Source organism: Rhinolophus ferrumequinum, chromosome 3 (genome assembly GCF_004115265.2).
Source record: "Rhinolophus ferrumequinum isolate MPI-CBG mRhiFer1 chromosome 3, mRhiFer1_v1.p, whole genome shotgun sequence".
Classification (NCBI taxonomy): Eukaryota; Metazoa; Chordata; class Mammalia; order Chiroptera; family Rhinolophidae; genus Rhinolophus; species Rhinolophus ferrumequinum.
In genome coordinates this window covers 94,712,292-94,733,716 of record NC_046286.1, presented here as the reverse complement: position 1 = coordinate 94,733,716, position 21,425 = coordinate 94,712,292, and the positions used below count along the sequence as shown (strand labels likewise).

Here is a 21,425-nt window from a genome sequence, read left to right as displayed (position 1 = left end):
CATTACCTAACTCCTCTTTGCTTTAAATTCTACAACGCTGAGTTAGTCCTGACATGTTCCACCTCCCCTCCTACTGCCACAGCTGCCACCACTTCTAAGCAGAAATAGAAAGCTATTCATAGGTTAGCTATGAACCGGTTAGCCTAAACTCCCTTAGCTCCCAAGATCAACAGATCACTGAATGAAGTCTTGGTATCAGCATGTCATCTGGAAGAATAGAATAGGATGATTTCTTTTACTCTGGATTTCTTCTCTCTGGAGTACATGTATGTGTTTGTGTGCATTCACTTATATATTATATGCCACCCATATTTTTAATAAATTATTTTTCATGGTAAAAGTGAGTAGTGGCATAAAGAGGTGTACTGGAAAGAGAATGAGCTCTGAAACTAGAATCTAGGATTCTAGGCTCAATTCTTCTGCTAGGTAGTCCTGAGACTGATCAAGGCACTTAATCTCTCTAGCCTCGGTTTTCTTATCTAAAAGATGAAGGGTTTAGATTAGATCAGTGGTTTACAAACTGTTCCTTGGAGACCTAAGGTTCTCAGAAGGTTTCTGAAAAATACCGTATTGAGTGAAGAGAGGTTATGCTAAATCAGCTTTTCTCTGTTTCATAGATGGAGAATTTGCTACTGCTTGTAGAAGAAGAGTTTGATTGCTTTAAACATTGCAAAATATTGGAATTTTTTTAATCTTTAAGCATCGATTTATGATTCAAGAACTTTGATTTAGTATATTTATTTACAAATGAAAAATGACAATATGGGGAAATTTTGTATAAAATAAATATCTATAATCTGAATTAGTAAAATAATATTTTTAATATAAATATATAGGTTGCTGCTTAAAATAACCTGAATGTCTTTGGTCAAGAGCAACTAGCTTTTCTTTAATATTTTTCTTAAGCCAAATCATAAACATGAACTCCCAACCCTGCCTTCTGAAAAAGCTTGCATCTATATTCAACTGTAATTCTCCCAAGAATTACTGAACAATCCCAACAAAGTAATTCTCAGTGGCATTTTTTAATTCATTGATGTGGTTCTACCGTCATTAATAGTAATAAGTTGACAAATTTTGGTAAAAGATAGCCAATGAAGGATTAAAGGAAACCTAATTTTCTAGATTGGGAGCTCATCCCATCAATAAAACAAATTACAGTAACTCGTGATGATAAATAGTAAACTCAGGCAACAAAGAAATATTTCATTTTCAAAGTCTTCGTTGGAATTCTGTGTTATTCTGGACTCACGACATACATTTCCCCATCATTATTATCAGTATCTTATTTTCTCACTTTAAAACTGTAACATTTATTTTTTTAATTTATTGTGTTATACTATTTCTCAAAATTAAACTGTAACATTGTCATCAAAATGAAGTCTAGTCAGTGATTATTAATGTATCTCAAATTTCCTCTTAATGTGTTACAAGGAAGCCAGAATGGGCAGCACAGGAGTCCTGCACATTAAATTTAATTTCTGTGTGCCAATTTCCTCATTTGAAAAATGAAAACCTTGCCACCAACACATTTATGAGCCTACTGAGAGGAAAGAATTTTCACAAGTTTGTGTAAATCTCTAGCATTATAATGATGATAAACAATAAATCTCACTCATAGTGAAACTACTATATCCAGTATATGACACCAAAAATAAAAAATAAAATTAAAAAGCAGGTGTGTCTGAGCCAGGTATTTTTTCCCTACAAAGAAATTAGATATTTATACCTATTACAAGTGTGCTGAGTATTTAAGATAGGAATTATTTTTAAGATAGAAGAGATATACCATGTTTCCCCAAAATAAGGCCTAGCTGGACCATCAGCTCTAATGTGTCTTTTGGAGCAAAAATTAATATAAGACACAGTATTATATTATATCATACCTGATATTATATATTATATAATTTATATTATATTATATTATATTATATTATATTATATTATATTATATTATATTATATTATATTATATTATATTAAAGACCGGGTCTTATATTGTAGTAAAATAAGACTGGGTCTTATATTAATTTTTGCTCCAAAAGATGCATTAGAGCCGATGGTGTGGCTAGGTTCTTATTTTCGGGGAAACATGGTAATAGCTAACACTTGTGGGGGTTCTTTAAGTATGTAAAGTACTTTCCCAAGTTATGAACTGTGATCTTCACAACAAACTTCTTAAGTAGAAATTATTTTTATTTTATATCTCAGGATAGCGAAGCTCATAAAAGTGATTGTAACAGGATTGCTGAGCGAGTCTGAGGAGGAGCCAGTATTTGGACCAAAAATTCCACATGTGAAAGTCTTCCTCTTTCCACCAAAACAATCTGGAATGCCAAATTCCTGGATAACAATATGCACATTGGAAGTCAGATGGCCTGAGTAATATTCTGGGTTGGACTAAACCCAAGAGTGGTTGACTAACGCTCTGAACTTCCACTGGCAACTGGTCTGCCATTCCCAACTTTTAATGCAGTCTCAACTTGGCTTCTGGACTTCTATCTGCCATTTCACATGCAAATGACCTCTTAGTACTGTGAGGACATTGGTGGAAGGGACTAGGGACTTAGTCATGCTTGCTCTCTCCACGGCTTACACACAGGAAACCCTAAGAAATAACTATTGAAATAAATTGAGTTCATTCATTAATTCATGCAAAAAAAAATCTTGAACACTTACTTTTTGTCTTGCTTTGTGTTAGATCAGTAAACAAGACCGAGCGAGGCCCTGCCATCATGGAGTTTATAGACAGATGCTGAACAATTCGTCATAATAGTGAAAAGAGCTCAGAGAAGAGTTGCTCGTTACCGTGTTTCCCCGAAAATAAGACCTAACTGGAAAATAAGCCCTAGCATGATTTTTCAGGATGACATTCCCCGAACATAAGCCCTAATGCATCTCTTGGAGCAAAACTTAATATAAGACCCAGTCTTATTTTCGGGGAAACATGGTACAAAAGGTAGAACGCAGGGAATGAATCCAGTGTGACGCAACGAGGAAGGCCTCCCAGAAGAAAAGACATTTAATCTACCATCTGAGGCTAAAGGGGAGGGAAACAGGAAGAGGAAAGAGCAACCTGGGCAGAGAGACCAGCACAGGCACAAAGATGGGAAAACGCATCCCTAAAAGCACATCTTAAATCCTGCAGGTTACTGAATCCCCTTGTCTCAGAACCAAATCTCATAATGATGTTGGAACAATCAGGGTACAGTAGGCATCGTAACAGATTAAAATAATGACTGTGTAGATAAATCCTGTATTCTTTGAGATTTCAGAACACTTCAATAAAGTTAGGCAACCTTGTATTAAAGGAGGAGGTAGGTGTGTGGCTCTCTTTCTTTTACCGGAAACTAAACACTTTATGTCATGTGTAGAGATCAATGGGTGTCTAGCCTGAGTAAGAAACTGCATTCTTGTGAAACCAGGAGGAAAAAGATTTATGCAATTACAGCTGTCCTTTACGAGTAACTTCAAATTTTATGGTTAGTTATAATTATACTTCCAGTTGTAAAGTAAGCCTTTATTCAGTGGGATTCCAGGAATTATTATACAAGGTGTCATGAGGCAATGTGTGGTATCCAATGTTATAGAATACACAATTAATTATTATTGCCTTGTGGCAACTACTTCTGAGATGTTCTCACAGCCTATAGTTTTACAACTTTAAAGCTTGGCATAAAACTTATACACATATATAAACTACCAGAAAGAAACATGTTTTCATTAATGTAGATAATACTCAACAACCATTGAGGAATCTTTATAGGATCTTGGTGTGTGCTGAATTGTGTCCCCTGCCCCCAAAATTCATGCTGAAGCCCTAACCCCACTACTTTAGAATGTGACTGTATTTGGAAGTAGGGTCTTTAAAGAGGTAATAAAGATTAAATGAGGTCCTAAGGGTGGGGCCCTAATCCAATATGACAGGTGTCTTTATAAGAAGAGGGAAAAGCACCAAATATGGGCACACACAGAGAAAAGGTCATGTAAGGACACAGAGAGTAGGCAGCCATCTAAAAGCCTGGAAAAGAGGTCTCACCAAAAACTGAATTTTCTGGCACCTTGATCTTGGACTTCAGCCTCCAAAACTGTGAGAAAATTAATTTCTGTTGTTTAAGCCTCCCAGTCTACAGACTTGTTATGACAGACCAAGCAGACTAAAACAGCAGCAAACTAATACAGATGTATATTTTACAGTTATAAATACACATGTACAATTACATGTGTCGACACACAGACTGGCTAAATGCAGTTAAGTTATCTAGACCCTATTTGAAAACAGTGAGAAGACTTGTATTATGTCTTTGCATATTAAAAATGAATATGTTAGGTTAAAAATAAGTATGTATAATTTATATATAGGCAGCCAGACTGTATCTGGATATTAATTAGGAAACATAGGATTGTTTTTATGAAGTGGGGCCAATTTATGGGTATCCTAAAAGAAAAAGATGTTTTGAACATATTCACAAATTATTTCAGCTTTCAGAGAGAATGTGAGAGATGGGTTTAATCTATCTTCAATCACCAAAGAAGAATATTAAACTTGGACTCCAGTGTTTCAAATTAAACTTTTTATGTGTAGCTGTGATATTCCTGTCTCTTAGCAAGTTACCTTAAGACGCTTTTTGTGAGTATCATTAAGCCTGACGGATTCTCCAACAGCACAAAGAAAGATGAATTCCTTAAATATTTAATCTATTTATGACTCAAAATGTCATTTCCTGAATGTGGCTGTTAAATTCTTGGAATTAATTACCCTTTGAATTAAAGCTGCTTTTTTAGACATTCAAGGCATATAGTCACAGTTCACACAAAGCATAGTAAATTCAATATTTCATCTGTTCATCAAGAGAATTTTTTCCAAATACTGTATTCAAAAAGCTCAACTTGGCATGCTTAGGTATGACCACGGAATCTAAGAATCTTTGTGAGCTTTGCAGCAATCAGGGATGTCTTCATCCTATCTCAATTCTTGGTTTTTTCTCTGCTCCCCACTCTGTCTGAGTACTAATGAGTTAAAGGTTAGCCGCCCTGTACTTGCACAATCACTACTCTTTTTCACTGCAATTTTGTTTTCCTTACCTCACCCCAATCCTTGACTCCTTCAAAAAGCTTTTCCCCACTATGACCAGCAGGCAGCACCATCATCCATCCATCCCTCCCCTCGGTGTCATCCTGAAACACTAAATGCACCCATGTCTTTATTTTAATTGCACATTTCCTATTTGTTCTTTCCCCGTACTTTTAAGGCTGTCCGAGACTAGAAGCACTGTTCTTCAAAACTAGACCCCCAAGAATGCCAGGAGATCAATCAGCCTACCCCCAGTACCAGACACTGGATTCCCGGATAGGATGCTGGAAGACCGGATACATGAGGGGACAGAAAACCACACATACACACACCCACAGCCACAAAGACCCAAGCACTGGAGCACAGGTCCTGAGTGCTTTGTGAATGTGTTAGCACTCAGTACTCATTTCATGGCTCCCAGCACCAGGCTACATGCTGAGATTATGGGAGATGCTGGTTGACTCAACTTCTAAAGGCAAAAGCTGCCTTTTGACGGAAATTCAAATTCCCTAAGCGAGGTTACATGACTGAAAGACTATAAATTAGCTATTTAGCTTTCACATTTACAAAGCTCAGTTTAGGGAAAGTTTATTCTCGGATACCATTTTTCTAGCAATATAAACAGTAACTGAAAAATATTTCTAGAGTAATTCACTGAGCAACCTTCCTTTCCTTGTACTACCACCTCCCACACACCTTTGATTTAAAATATAATTATTTACATTGAAAACAGAAAATGCAAAATGGTGTGTTAGAATTTCTAGTTCCAGACACTTCCAACTTTTGTTAATAAAATGTATTCTAAAGACACTTTTGTTGCAAAGAAAAGCAAGAAGACAAAGTAATTAGAAGAGAAAAAACACAAAACTCCCATGGTTATTGGACTAGAAATAGCCAGCACTGGGCGGTAGACACGAAAACCCATTGCTTGTGGGCGTCCCGTGTGGAAGGTACCTACCACCTTTCATCATGCCCACTTCGTAGCACTTGCGGAGCCGGCAGGCCTGACAGCTCTTCCGCCTGTTTTTATCAATGGTGCACTGGTTGGTGGCCGGACACATGTAGTCATTATGTCCTATGAAAAGCAGGAGGACAGAATTAATATTATTTCAGGAAGCGTAGCCAGTCAGAATCTACAGGGAAACTGTCTGGAGTATGTTTTCATATCACTTATGTGGCCTTATTATATTGGGAGCTCAGCCTGCCATCCTTTTCCCGTCCTTCTCTAAGTGTAAAAAAAAAGAAACTCCTCTAGTCTTAATTTCTGCCTCAGCCAATGGCTTTGGGAGGGAGTTCTTTGGGCAAATCACCTTCAGTTCATACAACTTACATTTGAGGGCATGTTTTATATACACACACAAGGTTAGGTATTCTCTCAGCAGATAAAGCCCTTTATTTTACTTCTTTTTTTGACCCAGGCCACTAGCTAAATTATTGTCAGAATAAAACTGTTAGAACTTTCAGAAGTTTCAAAGTGGCCTTCTTAAGTACAATTGAAAGGATCTTTAAGTAGGTATTCAAATGCACCTCTAATACCTAAATTCAAGTTTTGGAGTAGTGAGCTGGGGCTCAGGCAAAGTTCAATCCTGAAATTAGTAAGTTAGTCTATCACGTACTAGCAGGAGGACGCTAAGCAAGAGAGTCAACATCTCCAGGTCTCACTTTCCCTGTGTTTAACCTAGAGAAAATAGCGGCACCCACTACATAACATTATTCAAAGAATTAATGGGAAAATGCATGTCAAGGTCTTACACAGTACCCGGATATGGTGTGCACTCAGTAAGTATTAATATGATTGTTGTTGTTACTGTTATTTTGTGATGAATTGTCTTTCTTTTCTGTCTTGTTTATTGAATCTCTCTTGCTCAAATGATGCTTTCTCATTGGCTCTTAGAAATCTGTCCCCCAAAAGAGGTCTCCCTCAACCTCACAGCATTCTCAAACTCTCCGTCTCAGCTCAACTCCTCATAGATGTCTACACTCAAGGTCTCCTGTTTCCTAGGCAACTCTCCTGCACAGCTCAACGCACCCCAATCTGTTTTCCACGTTAGTTGCCCCATAAAAGCAGCTTCCCTGATATCACCCACGACTCCTACTGCTGAATTCAACAGATCTTTTCAGTCCATGTTATACTGGATCTATCAGAAGCACCTGACAATCCCTCCCATCCTCCTGAGATATGGTTCTCTCATTTCCTTTGGCTTCCATAACACAAAACCCCTTCTACCAAGTTCCTTCTACCTCTCAGGCTGTGGCCTCCCCATGTTATTTGCAGATTCACTCCACCCAACATTAAGCCAGAGCTGCACAGGGCTCCATGTCAGACCCTCTCCTCTTTTTACTACTCCATAACTCCCACAAGAGAATCTATTCCACATCTATAGTTTCTATTGTTACGAAATGCAGATGACTCACAGATGTAAGCAACCAGCCCAACCCTCTTCTCTGAGCTTTCGGGACATATGAAGTTTCTGCTCTAAGATTCAGAAGTCACCTCTATTTCTTTAGCCATCAAAAGAAGTCTGTTTTACAATGTGCAGAATATTAAACTTCATAAATTAATAAATGCTGGCATTTTTTTAAATAACGAAGTCAATTTATATGAGTCTAAATTTACACCTTAGGAAAATGTCCTGAATTTAGATTAAGGAGATAATATGTAGCATTTTAAAATGTGTTTCCCATTCTCAAAAAAAAAAAAAAGTGAGTACACCTATATTCCACCCTTTAATTCAGATTCTCTCTTTAAGTCTATTTTTCCATTTACTGAGGGCAAGATGCAACATGTAGTGAAATGTTTCAACTACAGAACTATTAGTTCTTTATTCAACTTAAAGGTCAGTCCCAATTAGAACAGGGTGGAGTGGGGACTTGACAAGAAGTTCAGGTCTCATAAAAGGTGGTTCTCCATCTTTAGATATACATTATAAAATCCGCTGTGTAAACTGGCTACAGATTGAATTAACATCTGCCCTCTTCTACTGCAAAACAGGAACAGGCCAACTAGTCAGCAGACTCACAAACCTGTTACTTTAGTAAGTGACCACACATTGTCTCAAATATCCAGCCATTGCTATTATTTTTAGAATTGTCCTTATCGATAGGGACAAATTAAGGAAATAATAGAACCAGCAACAAAATTTACCAGGGCAGATGTAAACTCTAAGCAGAAGGTGTATTCTTCTAACACCTCAAAGAAGCTTCTAATTTGGTTGCCTATGTTTTTCTGCAGCACATGCTGATTTATTTTAACTCTAAAAAATGAGCTTATATTAAGCTTCCGAAGAAAATATTCAATAATCAGTCAAAGCCTAAGTCACTGGCTCTCCCTAAAGCTAATTGTTTTGCAAGCCACAAGATGGAAGAACCTAATTGGGTCAGAGGCCAACTGGCTAAGCATTGTTTGGATTGACCATCCCTTTGTGGATATATATCTTTATAGAATCATGTGAAATTCCTGAACTAACATGTTTAACACATAAAAGACTCGGTATTTGTGCGAGGAATTCATCCTTTAACAAGAATGAAAATGGCTTCACAGCAGAATCATGTTCATAATGCAAGACTTTTGTGACAAAGCTGGGTTTTCTCCTGCCTAAACCACACTGAAATTGAAAACTGATAAACTGGCAACAAACAAGAAAGACATAATAGGTACATATTTGATATATAAAAGTAAAACAAATTCACCAAACACCATTAATAACAATTTGTACGATTTGTAGGTCTTCAACTTACATTAGAAGAAGGAAAACAACAGACTTTTTTTTCCTAAGTGAAATTTGGTAAAGGTGTGTGATTAAAGCAATTGGTTGACGTTTCTTCAAAAAACTTCTTTTTAAATTTGATTATTTGGTCTTGTGAAAACAATGCATGAGAAAATCGTACTGAAGTGGAGTTAATTTTTTAAAAGACAACTCACACCAACTGTTAATGAACCACACAGTGTTTTTAATGAAGAGACTAGAGGACTCTGTGTACCTGTGATCAGATTGGCTCCAAGTTCCTTTACAGAGGACTGGATGAAGCAGAAAAGGCAGAAGGCTACATGTGAGGTTCAGGTGAAGTTTTGGAGAAATAATCACTATTTTCTCATGCACCAAAAAATAAAAATAAAAAGCCTTCAGGCCAATAGGAAGTGGAGAGGAGAGAAGGTGAGTGAAACATGCAGGAAACGTGAAGAGTGAGGAGAGAAGACCTCTGTCTATCAGCAGGAATGAGCAGGCTAACCCACACCTGCTGGGGCAACAAAAGGGCTCACGCACAGCTTTTCCCCAAGCTTCACTGGGATTCTTTCTCTTGACTTACAGTTCTTCCTTTTCTGTGTATTTCTCCCCTTTCAGTCGCAGCTGGTTTTGCATTATTATCATCACAGAGAAAGCCTGTATTTGTCAGTTACAAAAATAAGCAGTGACTCACATTCAGAGATTCAAAAGAAATATAAAAACAGAGCAAATTAAAACAAGCAGGTGAGAATGTGGAGAAAAGGGAAGGCTTGTGCATGGCTGGTGGGGACGCAAACTGATGCAAGCCTCTGTGGAAAACAGTATGGAGATTCCTCAGGAAATTAAAATTGGAACTACCGTGAGATCCAGCCATCCCACTTCTGGGTATATGTCCGAAGGAAATGAAATCAGGATATCAAAGAGATATCTGCACCCCATGTCCACATTATTCACAATAGCCAAGATACGGAAACAACTTAAGTGTCTGTCAATGGATAAAAGGATAAAGAAAAATGGAGTATTATTCAGCCTTAGAAAGAGAAAGATATCCTGTTATATATTACATGGATGAACCTGGAGGGCATTATGCTAAGTAAAATAATCCATACAGAGAAAGGTAAATACTGCACGTGTCACTTATATGTAGAATCTAAAAAAAGATTTTAAAAAGTGGACCTCATACAAACAGAATAGAAAAGTGGTTACCAGGTACTGGAGGTGGGGGGAGGTTGGGAGAAATGGGGAAAGGCTGGTAAAAAGGTACAAACTTTGAGTTATAAGATGAATAAGGTCTGAGGATCTAATGTATATAATGGTAACTATAATTGTATAACTGAAATTTGCTAAGAGAGAATTTAAATGTTCTCACACGCACAAAAAAGGGGGGAATATCTGAGGTGACAGATGTGTTAACTAACTCAACGGGGGATCCTTTCACTATATATATATATATCAAATCATCACATACACTTTAAGTATCTTATAATTTATTTGTCAATTACACCTCAATCGAGCTGAAAAATATAGTAACACAAGCAGGAGCTGAAAGGAATTTAATATTGTTTATCCTTCCTTTTGTCACACTTTTCCCTCAGTACATTCTGGCAGCCACCTCAGACCAAATCTCATCTCTTTATTGAGCTTCAGACCTGTATACCCACTTGTCCACGGTCCATCTAGACTTGATTATCTCTCCGACTCTTCAAGATGGATGTGTCCCAAATGTAACCGTCCATCTTCTTTCCTCACCAACCTGTCCCTATTCACTACCACACCATGAAGCCCGAGACGGGGGTGTGATTTTACTCTACACTTTTCCTCATTTGAACCTCACACACACATACACACACCGATCAAATCAATTCTTTTTAAATTCTTTTTCAAAGCAAAGTCAATTTTGCCCTGAGTGCACTGTCACTACCATAGCTCATACCACCTCCCTCCCAGACTATTACGATCGCCCACTAAGACACCCCTGCCTCCAGCCTTCTCCTGCCAATCATTCCCCACCATTTTGACAGAGTGATTTTTCTAAAATCATGCACCATCATGCCACAATCTTCCTTTAACATTCTGATGGTCCTCAAAGCTCTAAGGATATATCTAAATGCCTTAAGACATTTTACCAAGCTTTTCCTGATCAGCCTTACCTCCTTCCCTAGCCTCATCTCTCTAGATCATTCTCTAGTCCGATCCAAATTCTAGCCATGTCCTCCTGTTCAAACATGCCATGCTCCTTCTCAGCTCTGGGACTTTGCACATGCCCTTCTTTCTTGTGGGAACACACTTTGCCAACTCTTGGCCCAACTGGCTGCTATTCATCTTTTAGGTGTGTCCGTCAAGATACCAGTTCCTCTGCGAAATCCTTTCTGCCCCTCCAACAATGCCTCGCTTTTGTCCAGTCAGAGTGCTTACTATGATGGACTTTAAGAGCTTGTCTCAGTCCCCAGGTTACTTTAGTCTTGACAAGGGATGTCTCATTTATCACCATGTATCCTGTGCCCAGCACATTCTCAGACACACAGTGGAGCTCAGCAGTACTTGTTATCTGAACAAAGCAGAGCCTCTAAAGCTCTGTGTGGCCCCTCGCCACCCACAATCTCGTCTGAGGGGCGAGACTGAAATTCCACAGAGGGAGTATTCATTAAGAAGATGATGACCCTGAACAAAGCAATGGCTGCTACACCCCAGGACCCCAAAACTCAAGTTCACAAGAGCAAGACTTGGACCTAAGGGAGGTGAGAGGAGCAGGAAACCAGCCAAGAGAGAGGTGAGTCATCTCTTCAACACTGGGTGGAGCCAGACATGACCACAAAGAAAGGAGCAGCTCTTCCCAGATACAAGGAGCCAACAAGTAAGAAACACAGTCTGGTATTACCGGTGAACTATCTCCATTACTATGTCTATTTTGATGCCTTGCTGGTTTCTAATATGAATATATTTTAAGATTGTCCCCAAACAAAAATCCACATATTCTACTTATTCTAATTATTCCAAAGTTTGTTCTTTATAGAGATGCTTACCTGAATTAAAATGTGCTTTTTTTTCCTCTAACATTTTGGTTACACGTGCATTTTAATATGGCTCATTTCACTAGTAATGATTTATTTTCACCATATTTTAACTTTTTTGAACTTTAACTTTTCTGAAGTTCAACCCTACAAGGTGATTAATAACTTCCTTGATTCAACTCCCTGTTCACCACTCTCTCCAAAGAAGAGGTGTCGCTGAGAATATAATGGGTCTATTTTATTATTTCCCATAGACAATTAAATTTCTTATAAATGAATTATTAACAACATTAAAGTATTAATAGGGGAGTAGGCACATCTTGATTGTAGGATTTCCTACACAGAGACTATATGGACTGTTCAGTAACTGAAGCTAATGTACAAAGTGTGCTACTTGTGGCTTGTATAGTTGAAGATAAAAATATTTGCTTCATTCATATTACATAAATCTGAACATCAATTTGCCTCAGTAATGCAGTTCTGTGATATATGTGTGTAGTGTCTTTTTTTCCTTTTTCTTTTTTTTTAATTACTTTCTAAGTTTATAAAATCAGAAGTTGTACTTGAACTGTGCTTTCCAACTATTTCTATTTCTAATTGACAGGTTTTAAAGTGCTCCATGAGCTTGCAACACACGGAAGCACACACAGATTTACTCCATGGCCAAAACAATTTCAATATATATGACATCAACTCTTATTCTGTGATTTTTTTATAAATGAACTCAATAGAGACACAGTACTCTGAGGGAAATTATGCACTAAAATCAAGGAGACTTTCATGACATTAGGCAAAAAGCCGAGCATGAAAAGTAGTAAAAGGTTTTGCACCATTAAGGAATAAACACTTAACATTTCTTATAAACACATATAAGCATTTAGCTAACTGTTCATATTTTTAAGGCATGGAAATGAAAATGAATTCTCAAATTAAAGATAAATTAACTCTCCAAAGTTTAAGCACCCACAAATCAAATAAAAGCCAATTTTAGCTAATCGCATCTAAAAGCTTCATTGGAGGGTTCCAACAAAATATTTCACTTTCAAAGTTCCATTCTTTTATGCCTGATTGATCCATAAATTTTGGTAACATCTGTAAAGCTTGGCTACCTTTATAGTCTCTTTATTAAAGGCTCTCATTGGATAGTTGCATAAAATTAACCAGCATTTATTAGAACTTGAAGTGTCCAGGAGCTGTATACAAATAGTTTAAGGTACCCAATAAGATGTCAAAATCAGTATTTCTTTCTACTTCTAAGTATCAATATGTACATATATAGTATGAAATATAGCTTTAAATTTGACGTAAAATTACGGGACCCTACACATACGTATTTGGCCAAAAGGAAACCTATGACTTTTTAGTTCTATCAGCAAATGCTGGAATTTTTCATCAGGTGTTAAAGTACAGAAAATATGTCAAAAACAGTTTTGAGCCTAAGCATTGGGAATATAATAAGAATCTGCTTGTGAATTTTCAAAGCACTGTTCTCTAAATTAGTAACAACCCCGACTCCTGTGGGAGCACCAGTGGATGTTTCTCCTCACCTTCCTCATTTCACACTTACGTTCAGTTCCTGTCTGGGTGGCGACTGCATGAGAGTGTCTGACCAATGTTCTCTTTACTAAGAAAACTGACACTTTGGGTACTGAACATGATGTGCCAGGCACTGTGCTACTTGTGGATTATTTCACTTAATCCCCCAGCAACTTTATGAGGAAGGAATTATATTAATCTCCACTTTACAAATGTAAGACTATGATAGAAGTTATAAAGCATGCTGAAAGCCACACAGCAAGCAAGTAGCAGAGACGGGTTTTGAAGTAAGGTCTCCCTCATTCCAGAGGCCGAACGCTTATGCATTCTAACAACCTTCATACATGAAATGCCCAATTTGACCAAAGGGCAAGATCTTCACTCAAGGACTGGAATGGTAGTATTTTCTGCAACTGGTTGACCACTGAGTGTTCTGCTATAAGAAGCTCATGCACAAAAAATAAAAAAGTGAGGAATTATTCACGGTGGCCAAGACATGGAAACAACCAAAGTGTCCTTCAATAGATGATTGGATAAAGAAGATGTGTACATACATACAAGGGAATACTACACAGCCATAAGAAAAGATGAAATAGTACCATTTGCGACAGCAGGGATGGATTGTGAGATTATCACGCTAAGCGAAATAAGTCAGACAGAAAAAGTAGAGAACCATATGACTTCACTCACATGTGGGATATAAAACTGAAAGCAACAAAGGAACAAGACAAACAAACAAAAACTCATAGACACAGACGACAGTTTAGTGGTTACCAGAGGGTAAGGGGGGAGGAGGGTGGTAGAAGAGGGAACAGGAGATCACATATATGATGATGGAAGGAGAAATGACTGGGTGGTGAACACACAATGCAACCTACAGATGATATATTATAGAATTGTACACTTGAAACCTATGTAATTTTACTAACCAATGTCACCCCAATACATCTAATAAATTTAAAAAGAAGAAAATAAAAAGTAAGGAATTAATAGAGTCAACATTATTGTCCTCTATTTAACATATCTGCAAGGCCACAGCAATATTAAATATTTGCGGCAATAAATTTTGACTTAGATCACAGGGAGGAAATAAACAGTCCAATTCTCTTGGACATGACTATACAGAAAAACGAAAGCCTTGCCCTCTCTTGCACACTGAGAAAACTAGTGGCTTCCTGCATTATCTCCATCTACTCCAACCTGTGGCTTATGAGTGATGCTCTATCTTGGTCACGCCACACACAGCCATTTACCATGATCAAATGAAAGAATGGAAGTTGCGGGATAAGACTAAGAACTGGTCCAAACAATAATGTTGCTGGGGCACAACTAGCAAAAAGAAAAGGAAAACTGGTAGGGAAATTGTTGTAGAAATGAGAGTTCAAAAGATTTTTTAATGAAAATGGGAGTGTATAATTTTCATTAAAAAAATGAAGGATTAAAAATATTCAAAGTTCAGTCAATGAAAAAAATCATACCAAAACACGCACTAATCATCTGTGAGTAGTAAAATCGGTGAGGCAGAGAAAAGATGTGAAGACGCTTGAAAAACCTTTGCCAAATTCTTAAGGCTAGAGAAGGAGGAGGAGGAGGTAGTCAAAGATTCTGGTGGTTTTGTGTCAGGGTGTCTTAAAAATTGTTATTATTAACCAGAAGAAGGATGATTTGGGAAGGAGGTGAAAAGAAGTCTGGAACAATTTTAAACATATTGTATTTGGGATTTCAGTAGCACAGCAACAAGCAAGTACCCAACAGGCTATTCTGAAGCTTGAAGTTGGAGGTCATGTGATGCAGAAATTCCACTTCTGGGTATATGCACAAAAGAATTAAAAGCACAGACTCAAACAGATATTTGTACACTCATGTTCACAGCAGCATTATTCGCAATAATCAACAAGGGGCAATAACCCAAATGTCCATTGACAGGTAAATGATAAAATGTGGTACATGCATAGAATGGAATTATACTCTGCCTTAAAAAGGAATAAAATTCTGACACATCCTAAAACATGAGTAAACCTTGAAGACATTATCCTAAGTGAAATAAGCCAGTCACAAAAGGTCAAATATTGTATGATTCCACTTACATGAAAGAGTAGTCAAATTCATAGAGACAGGAAGCACAATAGGTGTTACCAGGAATTACGGGGAAGGGGAAATGGGGAGCTATTGTCCAATGAGTACAGTTTCCATTTGGGATGATAAAAAAAAAGTTCTGGAGATGGACAGTGGTGATGGTTGCACAACCGTGTGAATGTACTTAAGGTCATTGAACTTAAAATGCTCAAAAATGACAAATTTATGTTACGTTTATTTTACCACAATTTTAAAACAATAAAGTGAGTGGTATAGGGAGCACCTACACGAAGCCGGGCAGGAGAAGGAATCCAAGTTGTTCGTCTTCAGTTGGCCTGTGCAGATTTCCTTCTGTGTGACTGGGCTCCAGGGCTGGCTAGCAGTATAGGCCAGATGTTTCCCATGGACCAGGACCAGGCTAGGTGACATTAGCCCTTTATCTCATCTAAGCATCATAATTAACGAGGTAGGTTACCTATAATTCCCAGGTTGTAGAAGGAGACACTGAAACCCCAAGAGATTAATTAACTTGCTCAATGCTAGTTGGCTAGTAGATGGCAGAGCCATGATGAAAATCCACGTCTGTCTCATTCTGAAGTCCTTGTTCCTCCAGGAACACCACAGTAGGCTTGGTGAAATGCAAAGAACTCCAATAACTATGAACCAGAATGCCCAAATATTGTTATATTATAATAAAAATATAATTCCTTAATGTAATTACTATATCTGATCTTTGGGATGGCATTTCAGAAGCAGCAATAAAATTATTTCCAGAATCTACACTCTCATAAAGATATGAGAGATGAACCACCTCAAATATACTTATCAGTGGATCATGACATAACATCATCAAAACCTTTCAGCACATTCCAGCATAAAACAGAGAAAGAGAAAGTAGAAAGCAAGGTATTGAAGAAATAAATAAATTTGCATTCTGTGAAAGAAAACTCTAGTATTATGTTTGGAAATAAATTTTGACTCAGATATGAAAGTGAAGATTCTCTGACTTACAGCCAACACAATGAGCCAAACAAAATGAAACAGAATTTGGCTGTCTCAGTGAAGACATTCCTAAAAATCTAGTGAGGACATCCAGTGTGCCATGGTTTGAACTATTTCACAACCACATCTGTAATATAATGGCATACAAATAAAAACAACATGACTTAATAATGCATCCCAAATTATATTTTCACTGCTAGTCAATTCTAGTATATCTTATCAGTGACGACAACCACCTTCACCTGGCATTTGACCTTTATTTTTAAGTGAAACAAAGATATTATTTGCATCTAAATATATTTTTAAAGGAAAAAAAATAATAAAGGAATTCTAGGAAGGATAATTGGCCTGGAAAGTTTCTTTTTCTAAATGAAAATGAAGTAAAAAGGAAATTCTCTATCCATTTGCCCCCATCAGACCTCAGTCTGCTAAAAGTCTTGGCCAGGGTAAGGACATGATCCCTTTCCTTGTCCAGCCTCGCTTATCAGCTGCAAAACCACACTTGTTTTAAGCACCTGGCACAGGATCAAACCAACAGCTGCAATAAAGGAAAACATAATGCAATCAGTGACCACCATCTCGTAATACCGGAAACAATAAACTGCTTTCAAGAATGCCTCTTAGGGTTCAACAAAGAAGCAAGTGCTATTCCACAGCCCAGAGAAGGACTTTTCTGAAATTGCTCCTTCTGGGACAACAGTGGTAAGCATCAAACAAAGGAGAGCAGTGTGACAACTGATGAGTTTAGTTCAATGCCAGGCAGCGTTCAGTTCACCTCTAGACCCTTCTCCTCTGCTCCATTTGTTTCCAGAGCGTTCTCCAAAACTTTCTTCCTACTTGGACTGATTTAAAGTCCAAACACTGGTGTCCAAAAGCAGTAGAAACAGATTCAAAGTGTCCTTGTCCAAAGTTGAAGAAACAAGTAAGAGGGAAATGGTCTGGCGATCAGAGCAAGAGGGTAAAACTCAGAGACCCCCCCAAACAGAGCTGCACTTCTCGGCTTGGTTTCCTACAACTGCTACTAAGTACACTGTGCCCCTCTCCCGCGTTTTGGGTTATAGTGGTGCTTTAGGAGGGAGGGGGAAAGACCGCGTTTACTAATCTGTCATGTGGAATACGAACATCCCTCAAGCTCCACACCTGAATGTTCCCCTGTAGACTTCTGACCATCTAACCACTGAGTAAGGGGTATCACCCATCACCCAGCGCTCTCCGTAGGAACTCCCTAGGTGACTTCCTCCCAGGCATCCTGATAAAAGTCAGAAAAGAAGAAGTGGGCGCTTCTGATTCAGAGGCCTCCTCTAGCACATTTTAATACACGAGTTTTCAGTCATTTTTTTTTTATTTTAAGTGCACCTCAAAAATGAGGGAATAAACCAATAGATAGTCTGTCAGACTGAAAAATAACTACCAGTCTACTTTTTCTGCTTGAATAACAAATCAAAATAAATGGATGCTGGGTTTCATTCACCGTATTGCCAGTGAACCTTTAAAGGATGGTTGTTGGATAAAACAAAATAAAACCTATGCCTGAGGAGAATTGTTTTGTATTTATGGGTACTTATTTGCACAGTAAATTTAACCCAAAGTAGCATAGATAGTCTCCTGTGTTCTATAGTCCTCATGGTTGGGGACAGTTTCTTCAATGCGGGTTGCAGTAGCCCCCAGCCTGGAGGACAGCTGTGTGAATATTAGGTCCTCAGGAAACGAAGGCGTGGAAGGCAGAAGTGGCATTAACATCCACACGGCCTGGGCATCCAGACAGCGCAAATCTATGTGGTCAGACTGCCCTCGGGGACAGTGTCTCAGGAATCTGCTCATTTCTCAAGGGCGTTTGGGCTTCTCGGTCTATGTGCTTGTCCACACCCCATTCTAGCTGATGAGAGCAAGAGAGCCTGGAAAAATCTAGAGCCTCCTTTTCTTCCCCTTTCCAGAACTAGCCTTAGGAAGGAAAATGTCCTAACTTGTGCCCTGAACATGCTTGATGTCTTGGCCCCAGGTCCTTATCTGTAAAAAGAAAGGGAAGAACCTGCTGATCCATTCTAGTTCTAAATCTGATTAATCTCTTTTCTCACTTTTCTAAGGTCCACATTTTCTTCGTCTGGCTTCTTGGGGTGCCCGATTGGCATTTTTTTTTTTTTTTTTTTACTGCTTCCAGAGCGGTTACCTCCATCTGTGGTCATTGCACTAAATGGAAGGAATACAGGCATATTTAGGGAATGTCACAGTGCTAGGAATACTGGACTCATGTTGGAGTCCAGGCTCCATGCGATCCTGGGTGAACAAGGCAACCGCTCTGAGCCTTCTGATACCTCCCTAGTGGCTACCACGAGGCCCCAGAGAGACAATATACATAAACACTTGGCCAACTATAAAACTTTGTGCCAATAGAAAGTATTACTATGAACTAATATAGAGTCATTGAATAAAGGGACCTATAGATACTGATATGGAAAAATCTCCAGTATATATTATTCAGTAAGAAAAGCTAGGCACAGAATAATGAGTAGAGTATAATACCACTTATGTTACCAAAATATACATACACAGGTATGGGCAAGTGTATGAGTATATATTATATGTGTATGTAATTTTTGGAAGAAATTGTTAATGTTTATCTCTTGAGAGAAGTGTGGGTTTTGGCATGGGATGAAAAGTCCTTAACTCTTTTTATCATGTACCATCTTGTACTGTTTAGCAATTAACCATGTGTATTCACTTTTTTTTTTAATAATACATTTTCAAAATCTCTAACCAATGATCTTTATTTCTTTCCTGGTTCTGCTACCAGCCCATCCAGCGGATATTTCTCTCTACTCCGCAATCCACAGACTAGGCAATAAACTTAACCACAAGGACCTTGTTAAACAAGAGAAAACTACCGTATTTTTAAAATAAAGAATAGGAAAAGGCTACGTGTGAGCTATGGTTTTCAATCTTCAGCTACTATCGCAAAGAACAAGCAGCAGAAACCCATACCATAGGCAAAGGCTCCAGTCAGTTTCTGCTCCTGTCACACAACTGTCCTGTGTATCTGTGACTCTCCTCCTGGCCAGACGGCCGGGCACCGCTTGCTTTCCACTGACTCAATACTTCATCCTTGAGGGCCCATCATTACCCTTTATCCTAAGCCTGGTAGGACATAAGGAGGCACATGGGGTGTCCAGGTTCTGTCCAATGCATGGGAACAGCCCAATTTCCCCTTGGCGAGCAGGACGAACTCCAGCCAACTCTGTGCCCCTCTTTCTTTGCCTAGTGGGACAAGAAGCCAGCTATGGTCAGGTGGCAGTCCTCACTTCCAGTGCCCCTTTAGAAGCATCCTTCCCCTTGGGGAGGGCGATAGAATGCAATGGGTTCCATAGTCCAACTAGCTGGGTTCCATACTGGTTTTGTTTCTCATACATCTCAGTTTCCTCATCTGTATGACAGTAATTGTAGTACTGACTTCCTAGGATTTGGGGGAGGATTAAATGAGCAGATGCATATAAAACCTATAACCCAGAGCCTGGTACAGGGCAAGGATTCATGAAATGTTAACCATCACTACTATCAGCTACTAAATCTGAGGCCGGCAGAGCTCAAATATGTAGGGGCAGCACCTAAACGACAATACCCGCAAACCAATCTATGATAATCTATCATTTTCTTAGTAGTTAAGCAATCCTTTTTCACCCTTAAGTAATTCTTTTCAAATCATATAACTTGCTAGGCTATATTTATGCAGTCAACTGTAAATCATCCAAAACATTTCACCCTATCCAAAAAATTCACTCTAGTCAGCATAAGACTAACTAACTGTCAGACCTGGAAAGTATTTGAACGGTTGAGAAAGCAAGCAAAATTGTAAGAAAAATAGCCATTTATTCAAGCCTCTTAACAAAATACATTCAAACACCTTTTTAAACAACCAAGAATTACAGCCTAACTCTCCAGGAATGTGGGAAAGTCATAACATGCCTTTACGACAAGAGCTAAACTAGACTAATAATTCACTTCTGGGCCTTACCGTGAATGTGGCTGCCTGTCCTATCCAAGAAGATAAAAGACAAATGTCATCTACAGTCAGAAGTAAGCCCAAAGCTATTACACCAATCTGTCCCTGATTCCTGATTCAAACGACCTGAATTATCCTAACTGCTTGCAAATGAGAACAGGAAAGAAGGACTATATTTTATTTCACAGAATAAATTTCAAGTGTTACATTTGATATAATTACCTTTTTGAAATCTACTCTCAAAAAAAAAAGAGAAGTCTACTCTCTTTCTATTGATTAATAATTTTGTGCCATTCCAAATTCCCATTTTGACGTGGCAATTATAAAGGCTATTATAAAGTTGTTTGTTTTTATTTTGTTTTTCTAATTTACTGCAGAATGCTAGGCTAGTGTGGAAGTAGAGTCCACTCTTTGGGAATCCTCTCAAAGAAAGAGACTATATTCTTTGGTGTCACTGTCAAAGACACGGCAAGATTAAAAATGAACTATTCAGACTAACCCAACCATAAAATAAAGTCTACTCCAATAATTTATACATCCAAGTTTTAATTTAAAAAATGTTTGCCTCTAATTCTAAACTATGAAAGTGAAATACTACATTTGGGTGTGTGTTTTTTAACTGTATTTTAAGGAAAGACTAGTTAAAATTTTTACAAAAAGAAGTGATGTAGCAGTAAAAAAATAATGAAGAAAATTCATTCTCAAGGAATTTTGAGTCTCTGCTATATGTAAGAAGCTATATGCTTGACATTTTAAGACACCCAAGGATATACTGTCTCTGCTTTCAAAGCTGGACATTCTTAAGGTAAAGAAGCATACGTAAGCAGAAGACATCCACAGAGAAGGGTACAAAACTCTGACCCTCTTCTTTTGGTTTTGTAGCAGGAATGTTAACTAATTTCAGGGGCTGGTTATGAAAAAAAAATAAATCTACGTTTAAGAAGTATGGGGTAAAGATTGATTTAAAAGCAAAATGATGAAATGTTAAGGTATTTGCTCTACTTAGCT

At 38.1% G+C, this 21,425-nt stretch overlaps 1 protein-coding gene across 4 annotated transcripts in view; it reads right to left on the bottom strand.

Moving 5' to 3' along the window:
• The window catches only part of ESR1 (estrogen receptor 1), a 358,432-nt gene that overhangs the window by 184,390 nt on the left and 152,617 nt on the right, over positions 1-21,425 (bottom strand). For all 4 annotated transcript variants that reach the window (XM_033103075.1, XM_033103072.1, XM_033103074.1 and 1 more), the window contains one exon: positions 6,032-6,148. In XM_033103075.1, the coding sequence (XP_032958966.1) occupies positions 6,032-6,148 (117 nt within the window). The remainder of the gene's footprint in view (positions 1-6,031; positions 6,149-21,425) is intronic.